This window comes from Podarcis cretensis, assembly GCF_951804945.1.
Source record: "Podarcis cretensis genome assembly, chromosome: 8".
NCBI lineage: Eukaryota > Metazoa > Chordata > Lepidosauria > Squamata > Lacertidae > Podarcis > Podarcis cretensis.
Genome location: NC_137177.1, coordinates 85,938,272 through 85,966,115, shown reverse-complemented (window position 1 = coordinate 85,966,115; position 27,844 = coordinate 85,938,272). Strand labels below are relative to the sequence as shown.

The following is a 27,844-nucleotide window of genomic DNA, read 5'->3' as shown; positions in this document are numbered from 1 at the left end:
TGTCACGGAGATAATTGCATCCCATCTGGGAGACTCTGTTAACTTCAAAGTCCGCCGCTGGAATAGCCACCATTTGCCCCACTCCCACCCTGCTAAATTAGCAGGCAGGGTATAATTAATAACTTTTATTTGCCCAGAAGCTTCTGTGTACTTTACTGCTCTCTGTGCTTTTGGAATTTATAATTCTTTCTTGTTGTTTTTATCTCTCTCCCCCCCCCCCCCCCCGCCGCCCCACAGTCCGTCTTTGCAAAGGGTTGGGGGGGGCAAGAATTTTTTTCCATCAGTTATCTATGGTGTTGTAAACAAAAATTTGCCCTTTTCCCTTATGGGGTATCCAAGAGCCCATATAGAGTCCTTACATAGGTTCCCTATTGGTAGAAGAGAATAACAGAGGCCAACCAGAGAATATTGAGAAGCAAAGCAGCTAGTAAGCTTGATCTTTATTGAACTGTTGCAACAGGGTGCTCCCTTTATCCGCAGGAGAGAGGAGGAACCCAGAAAAATAGTGTGCAAGGCCTTATAAAGACTTTTGAAATTGCCACCCTGTAGATCAAGACCACCCCCAGAAGCATCATACATACATCACAGAAGGGGTGTAACCTAAGACCACCCCTCAGATACATCATACCTATATCACAAAAAAGGCGGCCTAAACAGAAATTTAAATGTTGTTTTTCTCCTGTCCTTGTTTATCTCCTGTCTGGCAGGTTACTTGATTGGATTTCCTGGGGAGCCTGGCCATTCCTTTGTAGTGATAAATACTTAGTTCCTGGGCCAGGTCACAGGCTCACACCCTGTTCAAACACAGACATACCCTTAAGACAGGATTTGTGAAGGAAAAGACAATGGGGAGGCTTTTCCACTTTGACCTTGCAGAGAAAACATTTGCTCAGTTTAGGAATCAAAATGGTTTCAGATCGGTCTTCCTGTACTGATCTATGTACATGCGGTTATGAACATTACCATATATCGAAGACCTCAAAATTTCTATCACAATGGCAAATGCATTTCAGCATCTGCAAGCTGAGAATTATATATATTTTTTAAAAACCTGGTTGGATCCTGCAGAGGTTGGGGACCTCCGAAGAGCGTGCTGTTTGTGTTTTACGTGTTGAAAGGACACCCTGTTCTATTTCGCTGCAGAGCCTGGTGACTCTTTATCTCTCCGCACCAAATGTCTCCTAACACTCCCTGCTTCTCTGCCTTTTGTCTGTTCCTGGTGTTGCATTCTGAGGAACCGCAGAGCAAATTTGGGCGAAGCTGATGGGCATGTTGTTGGGGGGGGAGACAGAGGTTTTGTTTTTTGTTTCTTTCTGTTTTGGTAGTGATGTGTTGGCGTCAAAACGACCCTCGTGCAACCGTACAAACTGTAGGCGGGACAGTTTCTATTATCTACTTATGTCCTAGAATTTCAGTATGAAACAAAACATCAAAGCAATTTACGAAAAGAATAAAACAATAAAATTATCAGTGAAAACAGTTACGAGCATCTACATAAAACATTTGCTATCATGATTAAATGCGTATCAGCCTTCTACATATCCGGGCAGCTTGTCCACTCAAAAATGTTTTTAGCAGGTGCCTCCCTGGTGTCAATTGGCAGGGAGTTCCAAAGTGTGGGGGCTACTGCACTAAAATATGAATTTCTTAAGAGTTCCCTGGGAAGAAGGATTGGTTGATAAACCACTCAGAATTACTGTTCTGTGAGAGGAATAAGGGGCCTCCTTTCAGCCCCCTTAACAAACTACAACTCCCAGAATGCTTTGGGGGAAGGTGTGAATTTTGAATCGTAGAGCTTTAAATGTGTGGTCCGAATGTGGCCAACGTCTGATGCAGACGATGCTTGAGGTGACGCCGTGGCATCACACTGTGCGCTTGGGGTGTCATGGCGACGGCATGTCACCCCAGGTGTCGTTTTTATTGGGCATGGCAAAGAAAAAGGCCAAAGTGTTCAGAGAGCCTTCGGACACCTGGCTGGTCCCAGAGAGGGGCTGGATGGTGCTGCTGCTGTCCACAAGTGTCGGAGGACGTGGTGGAATTTATTGATTTGATTACTGATTTGATTTGATTCATATACCGCCCTTCATCAAAAGATCTCAGGGTGGTTCACAAGATTAAAAACATAAGGCAGGCAGACCTGTTTAGGGAAGCTTTTAATGTTTAATAGGTTATTGTATTTTAATATTTTGTTGGAAGCTGCCCAGATTTGCTGGGGAAACCCAGCCAGATGGGTGGGGTATAAATAATAAATTATTATTATTATTATTATTATTATTATTATTATTATTAATCATTATCATTATTGAAGCACAAGTAAATAGTCAACACAGAAAGCAACAAAACAGTAACACAAAAACACAAAAACACATTTAAAAGGCTGTAGAATATTAATCAGCCCAAGGCCTGTCTGAAGAGGAACGTCTCTGCCTGGTGCCTGAAGATACCGTATTTTTCGCACCATAGGGCACACCGGACGATAGGGTGCACCTAGTTTTGGGAGGCGGAAAACAAGAAAAAATTATTCTGAACTCCAGAAGCCAGAACAGCAAGAGGGATCTGGCTTCTGGGATACCGTGTGGCTGTTCTGGCTTCTGGGGTAACCGCGTCAAGCCTCTTCAGGGCAGCGGGATGAAGGCTCCCCCTGCCCAAAGAGGCTGCGCAGGGCTAAAGCAGAAGCCAGGACAGACGCGTCGCTAAAAGGAGCACTGCGCCTTCTCTCTTTCTGCCCAGCGCCCCTCCTTCACAGGAGAGGTGCTGCGCAGAGAGGGAGAAGGGGCATCGCCCTTCAGCGAACCTGGAGAAGGAACAGAAGGAGACCCTTCTGCCGCCCCAAGCCTTGCGCGCCCGGCGGGACCTCCCGCTGGGCGCGCAAGGCTTGCAGACACTCGCCCAAGTATGGGGAGCCCTCTGGAGGGCTCCCCGTGCTTAGGGCAACAGGCTGCCGCCCCAAGCCTCGCGCGCCCGGCGGGACCTCCCGCCGGGCTTGCAAGGCTTGTGGATAGCTTCCTGAAGCCTGGAGAGAGGGGTCGGTGCGCACCGATGCCTCTCGCTCTCCAGGCTTCAGCGAAAGCCTGCATTCGCACCATAGGACGCACACACATTTCCCCTTCATTTTTGGAGAGGAAAAAGTGCGTCCTATGGAGCGAAAAATACGGTATATAATGAAAGCACCAGGTGAACCTCCCTAAAGAGAGCATTCCACAGATGGGGAGCCACCACAGAGAAGGCCCGTTCTCATGTTCCCGTCCTCTGGACCTCTCATGGAGGAGGTACACAAAGAAGGGCCTCAGATGATGAATGGAGAGTCTGGGGTGGTTTATATGAGGAGAGGCGGTCCTTGAGGTATTGCAGTCCTGACCCGTTTAAGGCTTTATAGGTCAAAACCAGCACTTTGAATTGGGCCTGGAAGCTATTTGACAGTCGGTGAAGTTGGGCCAGGAGCGGTGTCATATGTTCAAACTGTATGGCCTGGTTACCAACCTAGCTACCGTATTCTGTACTCATTGCAAGTTTCTGAACTGTCTTCAGAAGCAGCCCTGTCTATGATGTGTTGCAGTAATCCAGCCTAGTGGTTATTAGAGCCTTGAGAACAGTAGAAATATATACAGTAGTACCTCTGGATGCGAACGGGATCCGTTCTGGAGCCCCGTTCGCATCCTGAAGCGAATGCAACCCACGTCCGCACGGCTGTGCGGGTCGCGATTTGCTGCTTCTGCACATGCGTGTGACGTCATTTTGAGCGCCTGCGCGAGCGACGAAACCCAGAAGTAACACGCTCCGTTACTTCTGGGTTGCCACGGAGCGCAATCCAAAAATGCTTAACCTGAAGCTACTTCAACCCGAGGTATGACTGTATAAAAAAATTAAAAAATTATCCAGTAGCACTGTAGAGACCAACTAAGTTTGTTCCTGGTATGAGCTTTCTTGAGTGACAGCAAAGGATCCAGAGTACCCCCAAATTACGTACCTGCTCCTTCAGAGGGTGTGTGACCCCATCAAGAGCAGGGAAGGTTCACATCCATCCAGTCTAGGAAACCGCCCACTAAAAGTGCCTCTGTCTTATGTGGATTGAGCTTCAGTTTGTTGGCTCTCATCCAGTCCAGTCCCGAGGCAAGACAACAGTCCAGCACTTCCACTGCCTCACCTGCAGATGAAAACGAGAAGCAGAGCTGAGTGTCGTCGGCATATTCCTGACAACGTACAGTGGTGCCTCGCAAGACGAAATTAATCCGTTCCGTGAGGCTCTTCGTATAGCGGTTTTTTCGTCTTGCGAAGCAAGCCCATTGACAGCTTAGCGGATTAGCGCTATTAGCGGTTTAGCGGCTTTTAGCGATCAGCTGATAAGCGGCTTAGCGGCTTAGGAAAAGGGGAAAAAACCCGCAGGAACTCGCAAGACATTTTCGTCTTGCGAAGCAAGCCCATAGGGAAATTCGTTTTGCGAAGCGCCTCCAAAACGGAAAACCCTTTCGTCTAGCGGTTTTTCCATCTTGCGAGGCGTTCGTCTTGCAGGGCACCACTGTACTCCAAAGCTCCGAATGAGCGGTTTCCTGTAGATGTTAAATGGCATATATTATAATAGGCAATGCTGTTTAGCGATGCCTACCCCCCCTTCCTGACAAAAGCGAGCTGACCATTCGGAGCCCCTGCTGCTGCTGCTGCTGCTGCTGCAGCATTTGGCTCCGGATTACAAAAGGGGTCCATGACTCACCAACCCACAAACCTCAGAAGGCTGCAAAACCGGGAACAAAAACAGCATGACATAGATGGAAAGCAGAAGCGGATTCCCTCCCCCCCTCCCGGATAGCCAAGAGAGCAGAGATATTTTGGGAGTCTCGGCCACATCCCCTTCCACGGCAACAAGGAAATCCGATTCTCCTCCTCCTCCCCCCACGTCCCCCCCCAGCACCGCCAACTAACTTGCCCAGTACCTGGAAGGTGGTATTGTTGCTGCTATTAATGATGAATAGTGGTGGTGATGATGATGATGATGAATGATGATTGCAGTGGTACCTCGGGTTAAGTACTTAATTCGTTCCGGAGGTCTGTTCTTAACCTGAAACTGTCCTTAACCTGAAGCACCACTTTAGCTAATGCGGCCTCCTGCTGCTGCCGCGTCGCCGGAGCACGATTTCTGTTCTCATCCTGAAGCAAAGTTCTTAACCTGAAGCACTATTTCTGGGTTAGCGGAGTCTGTAACCTGAAGCATATGTAACCCGAGGTACCACTGTGCTTAATTCGTTCCGGAGGTCCATTCTTGACCTGAAACTGTTCTTAACCTGAGGTACCACTTTAGCTAATGGCAGACTCATTCAGAAGGTTGTGGACTCTCCTTCCGTGGAGGTTTTTAAGCAGAGGTTAGGTGGCCATCTGCTGAGATTCCTGCATTGCGGGGGGTTGGGCTAGATGACCCTTGGGTCCCTCCCAACTCTTAAGATTCTATGATTCTAAACGATCTGCTCTTGTGTGCTGATTAATACATAGGTAAAGGTAAAGGTACCCCTGCCCGTACGGGCCAGTCTTGACAGACTCTGGGGTTGTGCGTCCATCTCACTTAAGAGGCCAGGGGCCAGCGCTGTCCGGAGACACTTCCGGGTCACGTGGCCAGCGTGACATCGCTGCTCTGGCCAGAGCCAGAGCCAGAGCCGCACACAGAAACGCCGTTTACCTTCCCGCTGGTAAGCGGTCCCTATTTATCTACTTGCACCCGGAGGTGCTTTCGAACTGCTAGGTTGGCAGGCGCTGGGACCGAGCAGCGGGAGCGCACCCCGCCGCAGGGATTCGAACCGCCGACCTTTCGATCGGCAAGCCCTAGGCGCTGAGGCTTTAACCCACAGCGCCACCTGCGTCCCTGATTTACAACAACATATGTTGTTGTAAATAAAAATATGCCCTTTTCTCTTATGGGGTATCCAAGAGCCCATATAGAGTCCTTACATAGGTTCCCTACTGGTAGGAGAAAATAACAGAGGCCAACCAGAGAATATTGAGTAGCAAAGCAGCTAGTAAGCTTGATCTTTACTGATCTGTTGCAACAGGGTGCTCCCCTTATCCGCAGGAGAGAGGAGGAACCCAGAAAAATGGTGTGCAAGGCCTTATAAAGACTTTTGAAATTGCCACCCTGTAGATCAAGACCACCCCCAGAAACATTATGCATTCATCACAGAAGGGGTGTAACCTAAGACCACCCCTCAGATAAGGCGGATCTAAAACAGAACATTTGCATGTTGTTTTCTCCTGTCGCTTTGTTTATTTCCTGTCTGGCAGGTTACTTGATTGGATTGCCTGGGGAGCCTGGCCAGTCTTTTGTAATGATAAGGCTCACACCCTTATTCAAGCACAGATTAAGACAGGATTTGTGAAGGAAGAGACAATGGGGAGGCTTTTCCATTTTGACCATGCAGAGAAACATTTGCTCAGTTTAGGAATCAAAATGGTTCCAAGTTGGCTTTCCTGTGCTGATCTATGTACGTGTGGTTATGAACGTTGCCATATATCTAAGACCATGAAATTCCTATCACAATGTTCACCATCCTTGGGAATATCATTTGGGAAGGGGCGAAGCCGATGGCCCTGCACTGACTCCAGGACATGTGAATGGGGCGTTTGTTTTTTTCGGGGTGCCTGCTGGGGCCCCCTCCTTTTAAGCTGGCCTCCCCTCCTGTTCCCTTGCGCCTTCCGCCTGGGGAAAGACGCATCTGTCTTCCTCCCACTTCCTGGATGACTTCTGCAGCCCTCGATCTGCAAGCGGTTTCACAGATGCTGGAATCTCAAGCAGCTGTGGGGTTGTTTTCGTTTCAGTTTGTTGCTGTTTTGTGTAACCTCCAGCAGAGCCGGCTGCCCCCTGTTCCCCCCCCCACACACAGCCTTGCAGGGTGGTGCTTTTCCAGCATCCAGCAGGCCTGGGGTTTGGCTGGTTGGGTGCCTGCTGGCCACCCTGCTGCCCCTCTACTAACACCGCTGACCCCGAGTGGCTCATGGCTCCTTAATGCCAGTGAGTCACGCCGGCCGCCCCTCTCGGCCAAGAGGATTTCTGAGGCTCTCGGCCTGTGGAAAAATCCAAGCAGCCCATCAGCTGGGGATGGAAACGGCCTGTCTGGTAAACCGATTGCGTCATCAGGCTTCGTGCATTGGCTCAGCATTCCCGCGCCTCACGCCAGCTCTCAGAATCCGACCCTTTTTGTGCCAGTCCTGCTGCCTCACTTGGGGGAACTGGTCGCAGCTGTTGTCTCATTTTCCCCTCCTGGTTTCTTGGGGTGGCATAATTACCAAGGAAGGTGGCATTTCGGAAGCAGTGTGGGAGGGGCAAGAATGCACACCCCCTGCGGTCCAGAGACCCATACAGACATAACGGGCACCGCATGGAATCTTTTCCACCCGTCAGGAGCTTTCTGTGCTCCTCCGTCACGTCAAGGGAGCACGGGAAGTGGAAGTGGTCACTGAATACAGTGAGGTTCTCTGCTGAAAATACATCTGTTTAAGTTCCAAGGTTCTAGTCCTCTTGACAGCGGAGAATAATAATAATAATAATATTTTTTTATTTATATCCCGCCCTCCCCAGCCGAAGCTGGGCTCAGGGCGGCTAACAACAATAAAATAATACAACATTCTAAAATCATTTAATTATAAAATTAATTCAAATCAAATTGATGGCAACCATTGGGCTAGAGTTCTGTGAAGATTGCCAATGGAGGGAGTCAGTCTGTGCTTTAAAGCAATCTGGGTTACTAGGTGTAATCTCAAAGCTGGAGTGGTCTAATCAGATTCTGAATTGCACACCTTCCAACATTTCTCTGATGAAAACAGGGACATCCTATTCTGTTGTTGTTGTTGTTGTTGTTGTTGTTGTTACCCCGCCCATAGGGCCGGGTTTCCCCAGCCACTCTGGGTGGCTTCCACCATATATAAAAAGATAATAAAACATTAAACGTTTTAAAAAGCTTCCCTCTACTGGGTTGCCTTCAGATGTCTTCTAAAGGTTGTATAGTTTCTTATCCCCTTGGCTCAGGGGTCACATAACTCCACACCCTCCTATGAAAATAGGGACGTCCTAAGGAAAAGCAGGATATTATGGGATCAAATCAGAAACCAGGATGGCTTCTGTAAATAATAATAATAATAATAATAATAATAATAATAATTTATTTATATCCCGCTCTCCCCAGCCGAAGCCGGGCTCAGAGCGGCTAACAACAGTAAACTGGCAAAACATTCTAAAATCATTTCATTATAAAATCAGTTCAAATCAGATTAATGGCAACTATTGGGCTAGAGTTCTGTGAGGATTGCCAAAGGAGGGGGTCAGGCTGTGGAACAGCTCTGTCTTGCAGGCCCTGCGGAAAGATGTCAAGTCCCGCAGGGCCCTAGTCTCTTGTGGCAGAGCGTTCCACCAGATCGGGGCCACAGCCGAAAAATCCCTGGCTCTGGTTGAGGCCAGTCTAACCTCTCTGTGGCCCAGGACCTCCAATATGTTTTTGTTTGAAGACCGTAAGGTCCTCTGTGGGACATACCAGGAGAGGCGGTCCCGTAGGTACGAGGGTCCTAGGCTGTGAAGGGCTTTAAAGGTTAAAACCAGCACCTTAAACCTGATCCTGTACTCCACCGGGAGCCAGTGCAGCTGGTATAGTACCGGATGAATGCTGGCCCTGGAAAATAGGGGCACTTGGAGGGTGCAGGCAAGATTTGGGGGCTGCCTTGGGAGCATGAGCAGATTAAAATTATGCGGGGGGGGGGGTGGGTGGGAATCATTTGCATCATTTATACAAGCTGTTGAATTCATCTTTCTTTGGTACAGATACAGCCAGGTATCTGTTACCATGAAGTCACCCAGGACATTTTGTTTTCTTCAATCTGTGGCTCAAGGATGGGCAACCTGTGGCTTTTCAGAGATTGACGGACTACGTCTCCCATCATCCTTGGCAGCTCTGAGCGGGGCTGATGGGAGTTGGAGTACAACACCACCTAGACCAGGGGTCAGCAAACTTTTTCAGCAGGGGACCAGTCCACTGTCCCTCAGACCTTGTGGGGGGCCAGACTATATTTTGGAGGAGAAAAACGAACAAATTCCTATGCCCCACAAATAACCCAGAGATGCATTTTAAATAAAAGGACACTTTCTACTCATGCAAAAACACTGATTCTTTGACTGTGTGGCCCGATTGAGAAGGTGATTGGGCCGCATCCGGCCCCCAGGCCTTAGTTTGCCTACCATGACCTAGAAGGCGACAGGATCCTCACTTGCTGTTTTAAGCTCTTAATTCTCTCTCTGGTTCCGTCTCTCTGTTCTTAAACTGCTGCTTTATTTATTTATTTATTTATTTATTTATTTATTTATTTATTTATTATCATTTATTGCATTTATGTCCTAGCTTAGACTGAGAGAGGCAGTGAGTGGCCCAAAGTCACCAAGCGATCTTTATGGCCAACTAAGGAATTTGAACCCTGGTCTCTCCCAGTCCTGGTCCGACACTCTAACCACTATACTGCCCTAGCTTTCTTTTCCTCTCCCTCTTCATCAAAAGTTTCCCCTCCAGACATTCCTATTCCCAACCATTTGCTTCCACTAAGGAAACACCCTTAGCATGTTTTATTTGGTCAAATCCCTGGCCGCTTCCAGCTGTTTGGGCGAATGCAAATTCACCATGATTCTCCACCCAGAGTATCTCACAGTGGTGGTGTCAGAAATCAGGGTAGAAGGAGGGATGTCTTGATCTCTGTCTTCCTACCCAGGTGGCTTCTCCACTCGGCCACTGTCAAAGCCCCTTGGGGTCTGAACAAGCCAGAAACTGTGGTCCTTCATTTTTTTACAGTGAGAGATACATGTCATCATTGCTTGGAACTTTGGCCCCTGAAAGGCTGAGCCACAGAGGCAGCTGAATTCTGGGGTAGCTTTTAAACAGAGGGTGGAATGACGGATAGAATCTGTGTACAGTGGTAAAGGTAAAGGGACCCCTGACCATTAGGTCCAGTCGTGGCCGACTCTGGGGTTGCGGCGCTCATCTCGCTTTATTGGCCGAGGGAGCCAGCGTACAGTTTCTGGGTCATGTGGCCAGCATGACTAAGCCGCTTCTGGCGAACCAGAGCAGCGCACGGAAATGCCGTTTATCTTCCCGCCGGAGTGGTACCTACTTATCTACTTGCACTTGACGTGCTTTCAAACTGCTAGGTTGGCAGGAGCAGGGACCGAGCAACGGGAGCTCACCCCGTCGCGGGGATTTGAACCGCCGACCTTCTGATCAGCAAGTCCTAGGCTCTGTGGTTTAACCCACAGCGCCACCCGCATCTCGCGTGTACAGTGGTACCTCGGGTTAAGTACTTAATTCGTTTCGGACGTCCGTTCTTAACCTGAAACTGTTCTTAACCTGAAGCACCACTTTAGCTAATGGGGCCTCCCGCTGCCGCCCGAGCACAATTTCTGAACGATTGACAGGAGAAGGTGGGGGAGCCACCAACTCTGATGGTTTTAAGAGGCTTGGAGAGGTTCATGGAGGAGGCAGCAATGCTTCTGAATTCCAACCAGTTATTGGATGGCGGAGCTGCAACAATGCTGCCAGATTTCTGCCTTTCTTTTGTCCTGCCAGAGATGTTTTGTTGGCATCTCTCAGAGACAGAAAGCTAGACTTTTTGATCCAATCTAGCAGCAGGATCGGGCGGGACGCAGGTGGCGCTGTGGGTTAAAGCCTCAGTGCCTAGGGCTTGCCGATCGAAAGGTCGGCGGTTCGAATCCCTGCGGCGGGGTGCGCTCCCGCTGCTCGGTCCCAGCGCCTGCCAACCTAGCAGTTCGAAAGCACCTCCGGGTGCAAGTAGATAAATAGGGACCGCTTACCAGCGGGAAGGTAAACGGCGTTTCCGTGTGCGGCTCTGGCTCGCCAGAGCAGCGATGTCACGCTGGCCACGTGACCCGGAAGTGTCTCTGGACAGCGCTGGCCCCTGGCCTCTTAAGTGAGATGGGCGCACAACCCCAGAGTCTGTCAAGACTGGCCCGTACGGGCAGGGGTACCTTTACCTTTACCTTTAGCAGCAGGATCAAGGTGTGCACGCCTTATTTCCCTAACTCCCCATCCAAAATAAGGCATGTGCAACTGGTCAAGCACTTCCAACACCTGCTGAAAATGTTTTTTTGTCTCCTGGCTGCTGCTGCCAGCCTTTTATGAGATTCCAAGGATGCTTTTGAAGAGTCTGCCTGACTCCTCTAGTGATTTTCATTGAGGTGCCCACATAACCAAAAGCAAATACTTTAACGAATCAAATAATAAACCCTAAATGTTAGGTCCATTGTTTTTTTGCTCATTCAGGAGTCCTAGGACACGATCTTGTCACATAGAGGAGGGAGAAGTCACATAGAGGAGGGAGAAAGGTTGTTTTCTGCTGCTCCAGAGAAGCGGACACGGAGCAATGGTTCCAAACTACAAGAAAGAAGATTCCACCTAAACATTAGGAAGAACTTCCTGACAGTAAGAGCTGTTCGGCAGTGGAATTTGCTGCCAAGGAGTGTGGTGGAGCCTCCTTCTTTGGAGGTCTTTAAGCAGAGGCTTGACAGCCATATGTCAGGAGTGCTCTGATGGTGTTTCCTGCTTGGCAGGGGGTTGGACTCGATGGCCCTTGTGGTCTCTTCCAACTCTAGGATTCTATGATTCTATGATCTCTGCTTCTCCAACCTGGAATGCTCCAGATGTTTTTGACTGTAGCTTACACCAGGCAGGAGGTCGGCAGGAGATGCAGGGCTGATCCACAGTGCACTTCCAAAGCACATGACTCCCCCTCCCCCCCCCAAAAAAAAGAATTCTGGGAACTGCAGTTGCCCCCTCGCAGACCAATTCCCCGCACCCTACAGTTCCCAGGATTCTTTGGGGGCAAGATACGTGTTTTGAATGTGCATGTGATCGTTGGTTTCTGCTCTCTTCACTGTGCAGCGAAGTGCTTGTCACGAGGCAATGTTTACATTCCAGTCAGAGTTGCTGTTGGAGTTTCTCACGGGAAAGGAGACTGGATGTGACGTACACTGGTTTCCTGTTTTTCACTGTTCTCAGTCAGTGCTTCTCTACGTGCTTTAGAGGAGAGAGGATGCTTTCTCTGCTCCGGCAGAGGCAAGATGTTTTTCTGTAATCTACCAGCTTTGGAACGTAAATAAAGCAATATAGAGTATGTGCACGTATTCCTCATCATTCCGCTGTGCACGGACACTGCAAACACAACAGTGATGTGCCTTTCAATGTACGGTTCAGCTCTACCCGTAGTCCAGATCCTCTGAGGGATGCCTCGCTTGTGCAACCAGTGCGCAGACTCACCGCAGCTGCTTCTCCTGCCTCTCTCCGCAGAGTTCGAAGCCAAAGCTGCAGACCACCTGCTCGGAGATCCAAGAAATCCGTCCCTGCACTCGCCTGGAGATGCCGGACCACGCAGACACCTTTGTCCTCAAGATGAAGGTATCCTTATGCAGTCGCTGCACTTATGGGAGGGAGGGAGGGACACTTCAGGGGCAGCTGGAGGATGGATGGCGGCTAACAGATTGAGGTTCAATCCTGACAAGACAGAAGTACTGTTTTGGGGGGACAGGGAGCAGGCAAGTGTGGGGGCCTCCCTGGGTAACTGTGCCCCTGAAGGACCAGGTGTGCAGCTTGGGAGTCATTTTGGACTCACAGCTGTCCATGGAGGCGCAGGTCAATTCTGTGTCCATGGCAGCTGTTTATCAGCTCCATCTGGTACGCAGGCTAAGACTCTACCTGCCCGCAGACTGTCTCGCCAGAGTGGTGCATGCTCTATTTACCTCCCGCTTGGACTACTGCAATGCGCTCTACGTGGGGCTACCTTTGAAGGTTACTTGGAAACTACAACTAATCCAGAATGCGGCAACTAGACTGGTGACTGGGAGTGGCCGCTGAGACCATATACCGTATTTTTCGCTCTATAACACGCATCTGATCATAACACGCACATAGTTTTTAGAGGAGGAAAACAAGAAAAAATATTCTGAATGAAACAGTGGGTGCATGATTTTTATGGTTCATGCTGTGGCCACAGACATGTGATCTGATGGTGAGTTTGGGGTAGCCCAATGCAAAAATCCTGAGGATCCATGTGGATCCGTGCTTTGTAACCACGTTTTAAGTGGGGAGGGAAGGAAAAGCACTCAAGGGACAAGGAGCACGGGTGGAGAAGGAGCTTTTCTGCGAGCTGAGCGGGGAGGAGGGAGGGAAAGAGCACTGTTGCTTTAAAGGTATACTTAAGGTACTTGCCCTGTGCCTGGGTTTTTTTCCATTTAACAGTTTGCAGCCTTTTCCTTCTGCTCCTTGTTTTGAGGCAGAATAGATTTGAGCAAGTGAGGAGGACTTGGATTGCAGGGGATTCACCATTAGCTGTGTAAAAGCGCTCCTCCTTGTAGCCTGAGTGATAAGCAGCCACCAGCAGCAATAGAATGGAGCACAAAAAAGTGGTAGGGGCACTAGGACCCAGACAATGCTCGAATCTATCCTGCCTGAAAACAAGCTGCTCCCTCTCAGCGGATCAGCTGAGACGCGGGGATTTGCGAAGTTTTCCCCTCTCCCTCATCCCCAGCCTTTTTTTTTTAACTTCCTGGTTTTCACTGCGTGGCTCAGAGCTCGAGGTTGGTTTTATTTTGCTGCTGGTTGCTTAAATTTTATCTTTCCTGCCGTCCCTCTGCAGCCTCATTGCTCTGTTTAGAGAGCACACGGACCTTTGCTAGCGTCTGTCCCTCCTCCCGTGTAAGCGGCTGCTGCCCGCTTTGCTGCCATGGCTCTCCTTCCCTCCCTCCTCCCCGGCTCCAGGTCGCTTTAAAGCAAGCAAAGCGAGAGCCTCGTAGAGTGTGTAAGCGGCTCCCGCTTTGCTTGACTGACGGCAGCCATGGCTCCGATCCGTGCATTCGCTCCTTAACACGCACAGGCATTTTCCCTTACTTTCTAGGAGCAAAAAAGTGCGTGTTTTGGAGCGAAAACTACGGTAACACTGGTTCTGAAAGACCTTCATTGGCTCCCAGTACGTTTCAGAGCACAATTCAAAGTGTTGGTGCTGACCTTTAAAGCCCTAAATGGCCTTGGCCCAGTATACCTGAAGGAGCGTCTCCACCCCCATCGTTCTGCCCGGACACTGAGGTCCAGCACAAAGGGCCTTCTGGCAGTTTCCTCTATGCAAGAAGTGAGGTTACAGGGAACCAGGCAGAGGGCCTTCTCGGTAGTGGCATCCGCCCTGTGGAACGCCCTCCCATCAGATGTCAAAGAAAAAAACTATTATCTGACATTTAGAAGACATCTGAAGGCAGCCCTGTTTAGGTTCTTAATGACTGATGTTTTAATGTATTTTTAATCTCCTGTTGGAAGCTGCCCAGAGTGGCTTGGGAAACCCAGCCAGATGGGCAGGGTATAAGTAATTTATTATTATTATTATTATTATTATTATTATTATTATTATTATTATTTATCATTCCTGGGCAGTATATAACTCCTGTGCTCTGAGATCTTCACTGGATGCCAGTTTGCCGCTAGGCCAAGCTGAAGGTGTTACTGTTAGTATATATGCATACTGATACACATTTTGTGAAATTAATTAAAGGGTGTTGTCAGGGAACTGCCATCGGAGCCAGAGGAGGAGGGAGGGCTCCAGAGGGATGCCGGAGAGCGTCCCAGGAGGGAGAGAAGCAGCCCATCTGTGGGGGAAGGAAATCAGCGTAGCACCAGTGGAGAAGGGGGGCAGATGGGGGAATCGGTGAGGAGGCTCCATGACTCCTCGCCGGAGACCAGCGGGGAGAGCACGGGTCCTCCACTGCCCACACCCTCCCTGCGCAGAAGACTTCCACGCAGGGAGAGTAGGCGGAGACTTGGAGTCAAAGAACTTCTTTGCTGGAAGAAGTTCAAGAAACGCCCACTGACGGATTCTGCCAGCGATTGAGACAGCCACGGATGGGTGGCTGTCCGGACAGAAAGGACAAAATAAAAAAATTCCTTCCAGTAGCACCTTAAAGACCACCTAAGTTAGTTCTTGGTATGAGCTTTCGTGTGCATGCACACTTCTTCAGATACATCAGTGTGCATGCACACGAAAGCTCATACCAAGAACTAACTTAGTTGGTCTTTAAGGTGCTACTGGAAGGAATTTTTTTATTTAGTTTTGACTAAGGCAGACCAACACGGCTACCTATCTGTAACTCGGACAGAAAGGGTTCACCCAGGTGACTCAGCCAGGTGTGGCGACGACTTACGCACGAGCAACCCCTAGAACCATTACAGGTGTGGATATCCCATGGGGTTTTAAAGACGATCTGAACCTAGACAGCATTGCCTCAGCATTATGAAGAACTCCCAGTGTTTATCTTCTTTTTCTCTCCCCCTGCCACAGGTAAACACCTCCATGGATGTTGTATTTGAGGCTGGCGATGACCAGCAACTGCGTTCTTGGATGTGTGAAATTAAAGAGTGTCTCCATCGAGGGTAAGTTATTGCCCCACTACTCTCTGTGCCAGGGCTGTGTGGTGCAGTTCTCCAAGTGTTTTTCATTGCTAGGGTGTTTAAAAAAAGAGGATTTATAGTCCTCATGGATAAGCTTGAATGTGTACAGCGATTCCTTGTGGAATATCTGAAGCAAGGGAGGCATTGGGCTGCCTTGATTGGCAGATGCAGACTGAATTAGACACGATTATCTTTCAAAATGCAGACTAAGCTGGTTACAGGTTCCACCTATTCCTGGCGCAGATTTTCTTTCTCTCTTTATTGCGCGGTGCGGATCCAGGTTCACATGCTCAGAGTCTCTCGCGTTGACTTTTGCTTCATGTATTGCAGGCTGTAATCTAGGCCCTAAAAAGTGGTTCCGGGGCTGGTCCTTGGTTGGTACAAAGCGAGCTCTGGACAGAAGGGATTGGAAGACAGGGAAGTGCGTAGGAATGTTCCCCCAACCCCAGCACCTCATGAGGGTTAGAAGCCTGCTTCTTTAAATAAACAAAAGCCCGTCCTGAAACTTCCAAGATTCAGCCTGATGGGTTGCCCACGAATTCTAGAGTTATGAGGGAGAAAAACTTTAGTCTATCCATTTTCCCCATGCCAGGCATAATTTATAAACTTCTATACTGTCTCTTGTTACTGACCTTTTCTCTAAAGTCCCAAACATGGCAGGCTTTCTTTATGGGGGATTCATACTATCCTCTTTATTGCCCTTTTTTATCTTTTTCCAACTCCACACTATCCTTTACTGGGTATTTCCTGTACTCTATAGCCTGGACTGACCTAGAAGTGAAAATGCCCAGAGTAAGGATGGCTTCTGTGATGAAAATAGCCAAACCCGAAAGAAAACGGTGTGGAACTAGGTGTTCCTTGTGTGCAACGATGCAGGAAAGCTGAAGAATTGGTTGAGGAATTCAATCTTGATCTATTTAATTTATTATTTATTTAATTTATTATTTATTTAATTTATTATTTTATTATTTAATCTATTATTTAATTTATTATTTAATTTAGTATTTTTAATCTCTTGTTGGAAGCCGCCCAGAGTGGCTGGAGATACCCAGCCAGATGGGCGGGGTACAAGTAATAAATTATTATTATTATTACTTGGACTGCAGAATCTATGTCCTTTCTGCACCTTCTCTTCTGCTTGGCTTGGGAAATTTGTTTTAAGCCCTGGAGTCCATAGGAAGCAAGAACTTCCTCTTGTGTATCTTGTGCAAGACAGAGTGTGGGATGCCCAGAGTGTGGATGCAAGGCCAGTCTCTCTCTCACGCCTCTTGGAAAATGTACTTCTTTCAAAGACGTCCCACTTCCTCTTGGGGCTTCCTCTTACTGAAATCTGCCAGGGGCAAGAAGTGGTATTGTGATTTGCAGAGAGCCACACTGTGATTCCTTTCATTCACACACACACACCTTCCACCAAATTTCAGGCTCCTTTTTGAGCTTGTAGCTGCAGTGCTGGGTGGCAACTGAACTCCCTGTGTACAAAACCTAAGAGCTATTACTATCCCAATCTGCCTGCTTCTCCAAGGTTCTCTGCCCCTTTTTCGGAGTATAAAATGGCTACATTAACACTGGGTGTTTGGTCAGGGGTAGCATAAATGTGCCAGGAAATCAGCTCCCAAACTTGTCACTAGTGCCAGGCCGCTTGGTAAGTGGGGGGGGGGGGGGTGAAGACAACCTGGGTGACATCTGAGCATGTAATCTGTGTGTGCCCAAATAGTTGTGCTGCACAAATCTCTTTCACACAAACACCTGTTCATGCACAAGGCAACTTGGACCTGTGTTCAGTGCAACGTGAATAAGCCTGTAATGCCAACAGTTCTCCTCGTCCTGCAAAGGTTAATTTTCAAGGCAGGAGTTCCCAAATTTTAGTCTGGGGACCACCGGTGGCCCGCAAGCTGCACAGTGTGTTTGAAGAATGGTGGAAGCAGCGTATGAAATAGTCCTTTTGATTTTTAGTTGCATTTTTATTGCTGCTTCTATTTCTTGCCTTGCATTTTGTTATTTATCACAGTATTTTCCATTGCGTTCTACGGAACTAAAATGGGAATGCAATAAAATACAAAGTAATAAATAACAGGAGCAATGATGATAGCAATAATAATCCTACAATGTCTACAACAGCATATCATGATTGCTACGACAAGCAGACAAATCAATAGGTGGTCAGCAATTTTCAAGTGATTTGTATAGGAAGAAAGAGTTTTGTAACCAACTCCAGGTGTTGGTTGGGAGGGTTAAGGCTAGTTTTTGAGGCAAGTGGTTGGCAAGGGGGAACCCTGTGAATGGACCCTGCCTTGGACTCAGGAGAAGGCTTAGCAATGTGGTCCCAACCCCTCCTCAAGTCTGTGGCTAGCCCCAAGTTCATGGCATCCTTTGCGGAGTGAGCAGGGCCACTAAATCTGGCCTCTTTGCTGGCCTTGCACCTCAGGCCTAACAGGAGCACCAATTCTGAGGCCGTGTATTGATGGCTTTCGCCACATGGCTTCATTTGCCTGGGTGTTCCATGTATTTGCTAACCATGTTTCCTATAAAAACTATAATAAAAGTACAGTGGTGCCTCGCTAGACGAAATTAATCCGTTCCGTGAGGCTCTTCGTATAGCGGTTTTTTCTTCTTGCAAAGCAAGCCCATTGACAGCTTAGCGGATTAGCGCTATTAGCGGTTTAGCGGCTTTTAGCGATCAGCTGTTAAGCGGCTTATCAGCGGATCAGCTGATAAGCGGCTTAGCGGCTTAGGAAAGGGGGGGGAGGGGAAAAAACCCGCAGGAACTCGCAAGACATTTTCGTCTTGCGAAGCAAGCCCATAGGGAAATTCGTTTTGCGAAGCGCCTCCAAAACGGAAAACCCTTTCGTCTAGCGGGTTTTCCGTCTTGCGAGGCGTTTGTCTTGCGGGGCACCACTGTATTACGATTCGACAGTAGTAAGGATGGATGTGATCTCACATGTGGAACCTCATATTGCAAAACCCATTTCCATTCCAACCCTTCTGACCAGTGTGTTTTCCTTCATCTTATAGGCTTGCTTACAAAGGCATTCAAAAAAGTCTCTTTCCTTTAAAGTATAGTGCCAGCAGACTCAACACTGCCTTATGCTGAGAGAAAACAATATGGGTTTTTTCCTGGAATTTCAAGTTTTCCAGTCCTCACCCCCATCAGGGAGCTCTTTCTTTTGCTTTTTTTCTTTTCTTTGCCTTATCTTTTGTTGCTGGCCTTGGGGGCAACAACCTTGTTGCTGCCCTGTTGGTGTCTCACAATAAGAAACATTCCCTCCTCTTTCAGGTCAGAAGGCGCCGATGTTGAGCTGATCTCGGACTCTCACTCGGAGGCTGTGACCGCAAGCCCCACAAACAGCAGCACGGACTCCCTGAACCAAGGTATTTGGGGCTCATCTGTGGTGAGGTCTGAGGTTGGAGGGGGCTCTTCTCCTATGCCTGCCAAGAAAAAGTACCAAGAAACATCTGGTTGAGCAGTTCAAGCTACTGGACTCTGAGCAACCAGCAGAAGGGAGTTTCCCGATACTAACAAAGCTGCCTATTTTTTGTTTTGTGTTGCTAATTCTCTGGCTCTGCAAACTGTAAGCACTTGTGTGTGGTGCAACACGTTTTTACCATAGCTGCCTTGAGCTTTTCTGGGGGGAGAAATTGTTTAAAATGACAGCTGAGTCTTTCCTTCTCCCCTAGGGGCAATGCCACCCAGCCTCCCAGACCAGAACGGTCAGAAGACCGACCACTACCTGACATCCTTCCCCTGGTTCCATGGCCCCATTTCTCGAGTCAAAGCCGCTCAGCTGGTTCAGCACCAGGGCCTTGACGGACATGGGGTTTTCCTCATTCGACAGAGTGAAACCCGCAGGGGAGACTACGTCCTCACGTTCAACTTCCAAGGAAGAGCAAAGGTACAGTGTCTCTTGCTGAGGGAACTCCCTCTGACACCAGTCAGTACGTTAGCAGGCGGGCTTTCATGGCCCAAAACTGGAGCACTGTTGAAATCCCACTTGTACTTCATATCTAAATAGTGGGCTTTTTTAATGTCCAGGAGACTTGCGATAAGGCAGCCACATTCTGGGAGGATGTAGTCAAAGGAATTAGATAACCGGACCAAAAATATTCAAAGGCACGGAGTTGGTTTTACTTACCGTATTTTTTGCCCTATAGGACGCACTTTTTCCCCTCCAAAAATGAATGAGAAATCTGTGTGCGTCCTATGGGGCGAATACAGGCTTTCGCTGAAGCTTGGAGAGCGAGAGGCGTCGGTGCGCACCAACCCCTCTCGCTCTCCAGGCTTCAGGAAACTATCAGCAAGCCTGGGGAGCCTGCAGGATAGCAGCCTGCCGCCCGGCGCGCATAGCACCCTGGAGCAGAGCGTGCTGGGCAAACATCCGCAGCATGGGGAGCCCTGTGGGAGTTCCCGTGCGGCTCCCCCCCTGCGGATAGCAGCCTGCCGCCCGGCGCGCAGAGTGCCCTGAAGCAGAGCGCCCCGCGCAGACATCTGCAGCGTGGGGAGCCCTGCGGGAGTTCCTGCACGGCTCCCCACGCTGCGGATAGCAGCCTGCCGCCCGGCGCACCCTGAAGCAGAGCGCCCCGTGCTCCGGGCAGACATCAGCCAGCCCCACAAGCTGGGGGGACAGCAGGGAGGCGCAGCGCCGCCATCCCGCTGTTCCCCGACCTGGTTTTGGGGGGGGGAAATAAAGGGGGGGGAATTCCTTTATTCCCCCCCCCCCCAAAAAAAAATAGGTGCGTCCTATGGGACGAAAAATGCAGTAATCTTTACCCAGGGGACAATATAAATCTGAATTTTAAGCCTCTTATTGGCAAGCTTCTGGAAATTCTTAAAGGATGGGGCACTGACCACATGGTCGAGATGTTTGGCATTTAGTGTTGATGGAAAAATTAATTGCTAAACAAAAAAATAGCAAGAGGAATGAAATGAAAAGACAGTTTTAGTGGATTGGTATACTTTTATTATGTTCAGTGCAAGAGAGGAGAATGCAATTAAAGAGAGAGAAAAATGAGTTGGACTACAACTCTCAAGGCCATGGCCATGCTGACGTGCTCATGGGATTTGTGGAAGGTTAGGCAGTGGGGTATCCCCCGGCTCAGGTGATGGGATTTGCACATGCCCTTCTGATCCTTGCTGAAACTTTTACATGACCTGTATGAATTGGCTGCTGTCACTGACATGCGTCTTCCTGCTTCCTTTACCTTGGCAGCACCTACGGCTCTCCCTGACCGAGAGAGGCCAGTGTCGTGTCCAGCACCTGCACTTTGCCTCCATTTTGGACATGTTGCACCACTTCCAGCGCTTCCCCATCCCCCTGGAGTGCGGAACAGCCTGCAACGTGCAGCTGTCCAGCTATGTAGTGGTTCTTCCACATGCACAAGGTAGGAGGCAGCTATGGCTGCCATTTAGCCTCTTCCGTGCATTGGGCCTTTTCCAACCACACTTGGCTTTAAGCAGGAAATAAGGAGCGGAGGCAGACAGAGGCACAGACGGCTGGGGACTGAACTTGGGGAACTTTCCTCTCTTCATCATGCTAAGGCTGCGATCACTGAACACTTACAGTTAAGATTTTTACACCATCCTCTGTTTTCTGCCAACATCTATCAAGGTGAAAGTGCTGTTTTCTAGAATTCCTGCTGGAACAGCTTCAGCAGGCCTTGGAGAATTCGAAGGCTCTGTCCTTCTAGAATGAGGAAGGCAGATGGCTTTGGACACCAGCGCTTGTGGTTTCCTTCCACTGTAATTTGGTGGGGGAAATCCCCTGCCATATCCTCTGCTCTCTTCCGCTTTCGATCACTCAGCTGGAAGGTGGAAGCCTCTACCTGCTGAACTGAGCTGGAGAAGTGTGTGTGCTTTGTATAAAAAAATAACCACCCAAATCACATCACCAACATATGATGCTTCTGCTTAGGTGCAAAGCAGGAATGTGTGTTGCTTAGGGGTGACATAGCCTACTCCTGTATTGCTGATACAGGAATTGGAAACAGAAAAGAAGGAAGCTCTTAAACTCTTAGCACCACCAAGGAAGACCTAGCTAGTTGCAGACATAAAGGTAAAGGTAAAGGTACCCCTGCCCATACGGGCCAGTCTTGACAGACTCTGGGGTTGTGCGCCCATCTCACTTAAGAGGCCAGGGGCCAGCGCTGTCCGGAGACACTTCCGGGTCACGTGGCCAGCGTGACATCGCTGCTCTGGCGAGCCAGAGCCGCACACGGAAACGCCGTTTACCTTCCCGCTGGTAAGCGGTCCCTATTTATCTACTTGCACCCAGAGGTGCTTTTGAACTGCTAGGTTGGCAGGCGCTGGGACCGAGCAGCGGGAGCGCACCCCGCCGCAGGGATTCGAACCGCCGACCTTTCGATCGGCAAGTCCTAGGCGCTGAGGCTTTAACCCACAGCGCCACTTCCCACAGTTGCAGACATGGATGACCTCAAAGCAATCAGGTGCAGTAGTGTAAAAGTTAGCTAGTTCTTGGCTTCCTTTCTAGTCATGCCAGCAATGACTACTGTAGGTCCATTCAGGGCTAGTAACTTTCAGAGTCTTGTCGAGAAGGGAGCAGAGTGCCTCACCTGCTATTTGGCTGCTTTCTGTGCTGCCCTTGCAGCTGTGGAGACATTGCAGTTTATCATGGTTCTTGGAAACATGGAACCAGGCCATTGTGCCTATCCCCACTGTGGAGTTGTATGGAATGTCATATTTGGTGTTCTGTAAACACCAAAGGGACGCGGGTGGCGCTGTGGTCTAAACCACAGAGCCTAGGGCTTGCCGATTAGAAGGTCGGCGGTTCGAATCCCCGCGACGGGGTGAGCTCCTGTTGTTCAGTCCCAGATCCTGCCCACCTAGCAGTTTGAAAGCACGTCAAGTGCAAGTAGATAAATAGGTACCGCTCCGGCATGAAGGTAAATGGCGTTTCCATTCGCTGCTCTGGTTTTCCAGAAGCGGCTTATTCATGCTGGCCACATGACCCGGAAGCTGTCTGCGGACAAACGCCGGCTCCCTCGGCCTATAGAGTGAGATGAGTGTGCAAGCCCAGACTCATCCACGACTGGACCTAACGGTCAGGGGTACCTTTACCTTTAAACACAAGATTCTAGTCCTTACAACTAACGGTACTTTTTAAAGAGTCGGTGGGTCGTGCCTCCTCAAATATCAGAAATGAATTGACACGGCCTTACATTTTCAATGGCTGAGGATGTGGTCGGGTGCCCCATATTAGAAACTTGCCGTAGCAAGACTGTAAAAAATAAATAAATTTTAAAAATATGCATATAGTTCTATAAACATCGGCAAAGTCACATCTTACTCGCCTTTTTAAGTTTAGAGAAAAGGCATAACAGGCGGCACGATAGAAGTGATAAAATTAATAGTTTTAGCACTAGAACTTAAGGACATCCAGGGAAGCTGTATGTTGGAAGATTCATGACAAGGAAAAGGAAGGACTTTGTCATACAGAATAAACTATGGAACTCTCTCCCACAGGAGGCAGTGATGGCCACGATATTGGATGCCTTTAAAAGGGGACTGGACCATTTCATGGAGGGCTGTCAATGGCTCCTTGCCATGATGGCTATGCTCTGCCTCCACAGTTGGCGACAGTAAAGCCACAGGAAGGGAAAGGGCTCGGGTGCTCGGGTCCTGCTTGTGGGCTGAGGCATCTGGTTAGCCACTGTAAAACCAAAATGCTGGACTAGATGGGCCATTGGCCAGATCAGCCTCTTGTAATGCTCTTATTTGTTTGCATAATCTCTACAGGGTGCAGATGCCGCCCCATCTGTGGAACGTCATATTCCCTTATGTCAGCATATTTTTAGGCTATTCAGTGTAACTCCCCCTCATTTCTCTTCCTCCCAATGCAGGCTCCAGCAGCACAGTCCCACTCTCTCCCTCCGTCCACCGCTGCCACCCGGAATTCAGCCTTGTCCAGCTGAGCCCTTCCAGCTGCCCGCGGATCCACCTGGCCGACAACCTCCGACAGAGCTCCTCGGTGGAGCAGATATTCCACCTGGTGCCCCCTCCAGAAGAGCTGGCCAGCGGCCTGTGGCCCAGCAGCCACCTGGCCAGCCCACCCACCACCCCTGCAACGCGCCAGTGGGACAATGATTACGAGATGGACTCACAAGGCAGGTCCCACCTGCGGGCGGTTAACAACCAGTATACATCCCTCTGACACAGCTGCATAGGGCAACAGCCTGCTTTTGCACAAGACTCTGGATAAATGTTTCAGAAAGCCACGGAAAAGACTTATTCCTCTTGGCTGCAGGCTCGTGCTGGGGCGAGGCAGCTGGGTACACTTGCCCCAAGCCTTGGAGGGCTAAGATGGCGGGGGGGGGGTGTAATAGGGACCGGCTGCTTTTTTGTTTGAGTTTATAACTTTATTCTAACAAGACTCTGCCCCAGGCCTCAGGAAAGCTCTGCACATGCCTGCTTGGCTGTGTTGGTTTGTAAGATAGATTGATAACTCACTCCACTATGGATGTGACCCTTCGATTCGGCTTATTAAATGGCCTCTCTGTTAAGTTTTTTCACTCAATCCTCTCATCGGTTTTGCACATGGCTCTTCTTTTGCTTTAGGCTCCTAGCTTATTTTTGTTGCTACCGGTACATACAATATTTTTTGGTCTCTGTAACGATGTTCCTCCACTTGAGGAAAAGGGGAAATGTGTGGGCAGTAGAAGAAAAACCCCAGATCCAACTAGACTCAAGTAATTGATCTGATTTCCTCTTTCCATCACCTGCCTCTCATTTTGTTGCTGAATGAAGGCAATTGAGAGCTCTCTTTAGCTGAGCTAATTTCTTGGCTCCCTTGGGAACTAAGGAAATCTGTGTTTTGTTTTTGAAAACTTAAGCTTCCTTCCAAGTAGGGTAATACAAACAGAACCAGGTGGTTGTTGGAAGTAAAGGCAAGAGGAATAACCATGGCAGAAGGCCATCACCACTACCCCTGTGCACAATTTTTGGCCTTAAATATCTAAACACTCAGATCCATCAACCTCCATGCAGGCCTAAAACGATGCAAATGCACCACAAGTAAGACAGATTCAACTGTTGTGGCTTCCCAGCAAGAAGCACAAGGTCTTGAGTAGGCAGAGGAAGATCACACTTGTGGAGTGGATGAAAGTTCCTTTTGACAATCCCATCACTGTCCCTCATCTAGCCCAACATTGTGCACTCCAGATTGGCATAGCCTCTTCAGAGCCTCACCCATACCTGTGGTCCTTTAACTGGCTAGTGGCAGAGATTGAGCCTTAGGACTGCCACATGCATGCTACAACTGGGCTATGCCTCCCCACCTTAAACTAGAAGCGCCATCATTCCTGGCAACACAGATCTCCTTTCAACATCAGCTAGAGACACAGCAAGGGAAGGGTCAGGGAATAGGCTACAATTAATGGATTGGATGCTCATGAGCAAGTCAAAAGGAACCGAACCTACTAGGAAGCAGCTGGTCAGCTCAACTGGTCCGCTTGGTTTGGTATTATCTCATTGGACCAGCTCTTCCAAAGACTCACGCAAAGAGGTTTTCCCTGTTACGACATGGGACATTCCATCACTGAGCTATGAAATTATACGTTTTGAGGTTAAGATGACCTAGCCTCAAATAGCTGCTTCCTTCCAACCATTCCAGTGGGAAAAGGAGTCATCTTGCATCTCTGCCTTGCCCCATAGGGCTACTCTGGTCTTAAGTTGCTTAGCATCCCTAGTTCAAGCCCAACCGTGCAGCACAGAATTACTCAAAACTGTCAATAGCTTCTGATCCATTTCCAAATCTGACTTCTTTACAAATGCCACACCAACCTTAACGAGGGTTACAGGGATTTTTCCCTCCTCTAAAAAAAAATCCACAGCAGCTGCCTTTAAGCAGTTTCAAAAATGCTTAAAATGCTTTTGAGAGTAATTTTAACAGCATAATTCTTAGAGGAAGTCTACGAACCTCAGTGAGGTTAAGACACACATTTATCATGCATTAACTTTAGGAGCACAATGAAAACGACACAGCGCTGAATTTGCTCTTTTCCAGCATCCTCAAAGCCACAAACGCCAGAGTTGGGGGAAACCTCTCCAAAAAGCAGAAAGCCTGGTCTAACAGCATATTAGCACCAAGGGTATCTGCTGTGTGTGCAGCGGCGTAGCGTGGGTTGTCAGCACCCGGGGCAAGGCAAGTAATTTGCGCCCCTAACCCCTAACCTGCCGCCATTGCCAGCTTCTTCTTGCTGCTGCCTGGGCTGGTCAGGTGTGGTTCTCTCCCGCGCTCAGCGCTGCGCTGGGCGGCCGCTGCACTGTCCCTCCCCCAGATAGTCCCTCCCTCGCTCTCTATCCGCTCTGCACCGCAACGCACGCCTGGCACCCTCCCCCTCCACAGTGGGCGGCGACCCGGCAGCTCAGATCGGATTCGCACAGCCAGCACTGCAGTGAGAGTGAGCCAGGTAGGGGCAGAGAGCTGGGAGCGTGCCCCCCCCAAATGTTGCGCCTGGTGCGGCTGGCCCCCCCTGCACCCCCCACGCTACGCCACTGTGTGTGTGCAAAATCTAACAATTATTCTCTTTGGCTAAGGTGGTGTTCCGATTTTGGGGGGGCATGGGGACGGTAGCATGTATCAAAAAATAAACATGGGTAATGGCAAAGCATATATAGTATAGTCAAGTTAACAACGTTGTCCACAGTCTAGCAAATTGTTATTCAAAATGAGGGCTGTGTATCCAAAGATACTAGAGGTTTGTTGTTGGTTTTTAAAAATGCTTTTCCCTCTTTGAGCTGTTGCCCACACAAGCTAACCTCACACAGATTTAAGCATGGGACCCATGTGCCCGCTGGACGGTAAAAGGGCCTATGATTAGCTAGCATTTCATCACACTAACGCCTTGTGCTGGAATGACCTTTGGTGAAAGTTTGTTCAAAGCAGGAGCCCAAAAACATCTGAAGGACCACAAGGTTGCTCCCCCCTCCCCCCGGTTTCAGCCCATTCTTGAGTTCTTCTAAGGAACTTGCTCTGATCTTTCCTACCTAGTAAACCTAAATGCTCCAAACCACATAACCGGTAGTAGAGCAGTAGCGAGGTCCCTGCCTAGATATTAAGTGCCTTTTTCCTATCACCAGCAGTGCTTGGCGGCTCATGCAAATAAATTTCTTTCTCCATCCCCTGACCATCACCATCAGAGATCCTGTTTGTTTGCTCAGAACGTCAATCAGGGCACAAAGTCTTCTGGGGCGTTACAATTTCTGATACAAGTGCAGGAGCTCATTGAGGGCAGGGTTTTCAGAGGCTGGGGGCAAACCTGCATTCAGGCTCAGAATTGCCCTGCAGGTAGCATCCTTCAAAGGGGCTCAACATGCATTGTAAAATTAGTTTACCTGGGTCCATCCAGCTACATCCTCACATTTGTGCCAGTCGTCCTTCAAGATGCGCCACACAAAAGGAGATGGACAGCAGGATGGCAAAGCCCCAAGGCTGAATAGCACCCGGCCATGAACAGTTTACTTGACGTCATCTCTGTGAGCTGTAGGTATAAGCTTCCTGCACTGTGGTTTCCAAATTTTAAAATCTTAACAGATTAGTCTCTATCAACAGCAGCAAATGAATGAGCTCCACAGCTTGCTATTTATTTTTTTTAAAAAAAAAAACTAAACAGGCATTTAAAGAAAAAAACTGAGTGTTCTTGTTCTCCACCTTTCTACTCTTGTATAGTATAATTTTTCTATATATTGTTTCTGTATGTACTGTACATGTAACTTATTCTTTAATACAGCTAAAAAATGCATACAGATCTGCCCCTGCAGTAAAATAAAACTGTTTTTAGAAATTTTCACTGGTTGGTTTCGTGGTCATTTCTTTTTCCTTCCACCCCCCCCCCCCCCCCGGAGCCATCCTAACAGAATTTTATTTTTAAATCACCTGATAAGATACTTAAAAATGGGAATAGCCAGTGTGGTGCCCTCCAGATAACAGGATCAACCGTGTGGGTTGCTGCGAATTGGGAGCCCATCAATTTTTGAAGGGCACCACCTCGGTTTCTCCTGCTTTCAAGCTGAAATCAGTCACACTTCTTGGAACAGGGAAGAACTGCCTGGAGGACGCAAGTCTTACATCCTGTGAGCACAGAATGTAAGGAAGAGTTTCCATTAATCACACACACCTCCCACTTCAGGCATTCCTGAGCCCAAATTACGTTGTGATGATGAGTCACTAGCTCAAGAAGCCGTTGGTGGAAGAGTGCACCATGAGCTTTTCTTAAGCTATGAGCCCAAGCAGCCGTGAAGCTTCCATGCCAGAGGTATCTGCCTCTGATATATAAAGGAATAAACAGCTTAGGGTGTGGGCAACTGTTGCCTTCAGCCCCTGGGTTCCTGGTTCCTGGTGGACAGAGTATGGTCAAGCAGGTACCAACTCCTAAGTGAA

At 48.9% G+C, this 27,844-nt stretch overlaps 1 protein-coding gene across 1 annotated transcript in view; it reads left to right on the top strand.

The window, feature by feature from the left end:
* The window catches only part of SH2B3 (SH2B adaptor protein 3), a 79,401-nt gene extending 52,147 nt beyond the window's left edge, over window positions 1–27,254 (top strand). Inside the window, exons 3-8 of the mRNA XM_079987688.1 lie at window positions 12,315–12,422; window positions 15,346–15,437; window positions 18,730–18,824; window positions 19,131–19,345; window positions 20,660–20,831; window positions 23,307–27,254. Of these exons, the coding sequence (XP_079843814.1) occupies window positions 12,315–12,422; window positions 15,346–15,437; window positions 18,730–18,824; window positions 19,131–19,345; window positions 20,660–20,831; window positions 23,307–23,617 (993 nt within the window). The 3' untranslated portion in view covers window positions 23,618–27,254. The remainder of the gene's footprint in view (window positions 1–12,314; window positions 12,423–15,345; window positions 15,438–18,729; window positions 18,825–19,130; window positions 19,346–20,659; window positions 20,832–23,306) is intronic.
* The last annotated feature ends 590 nt before the right edge of the window (window positions 27,255–27,844 follow it).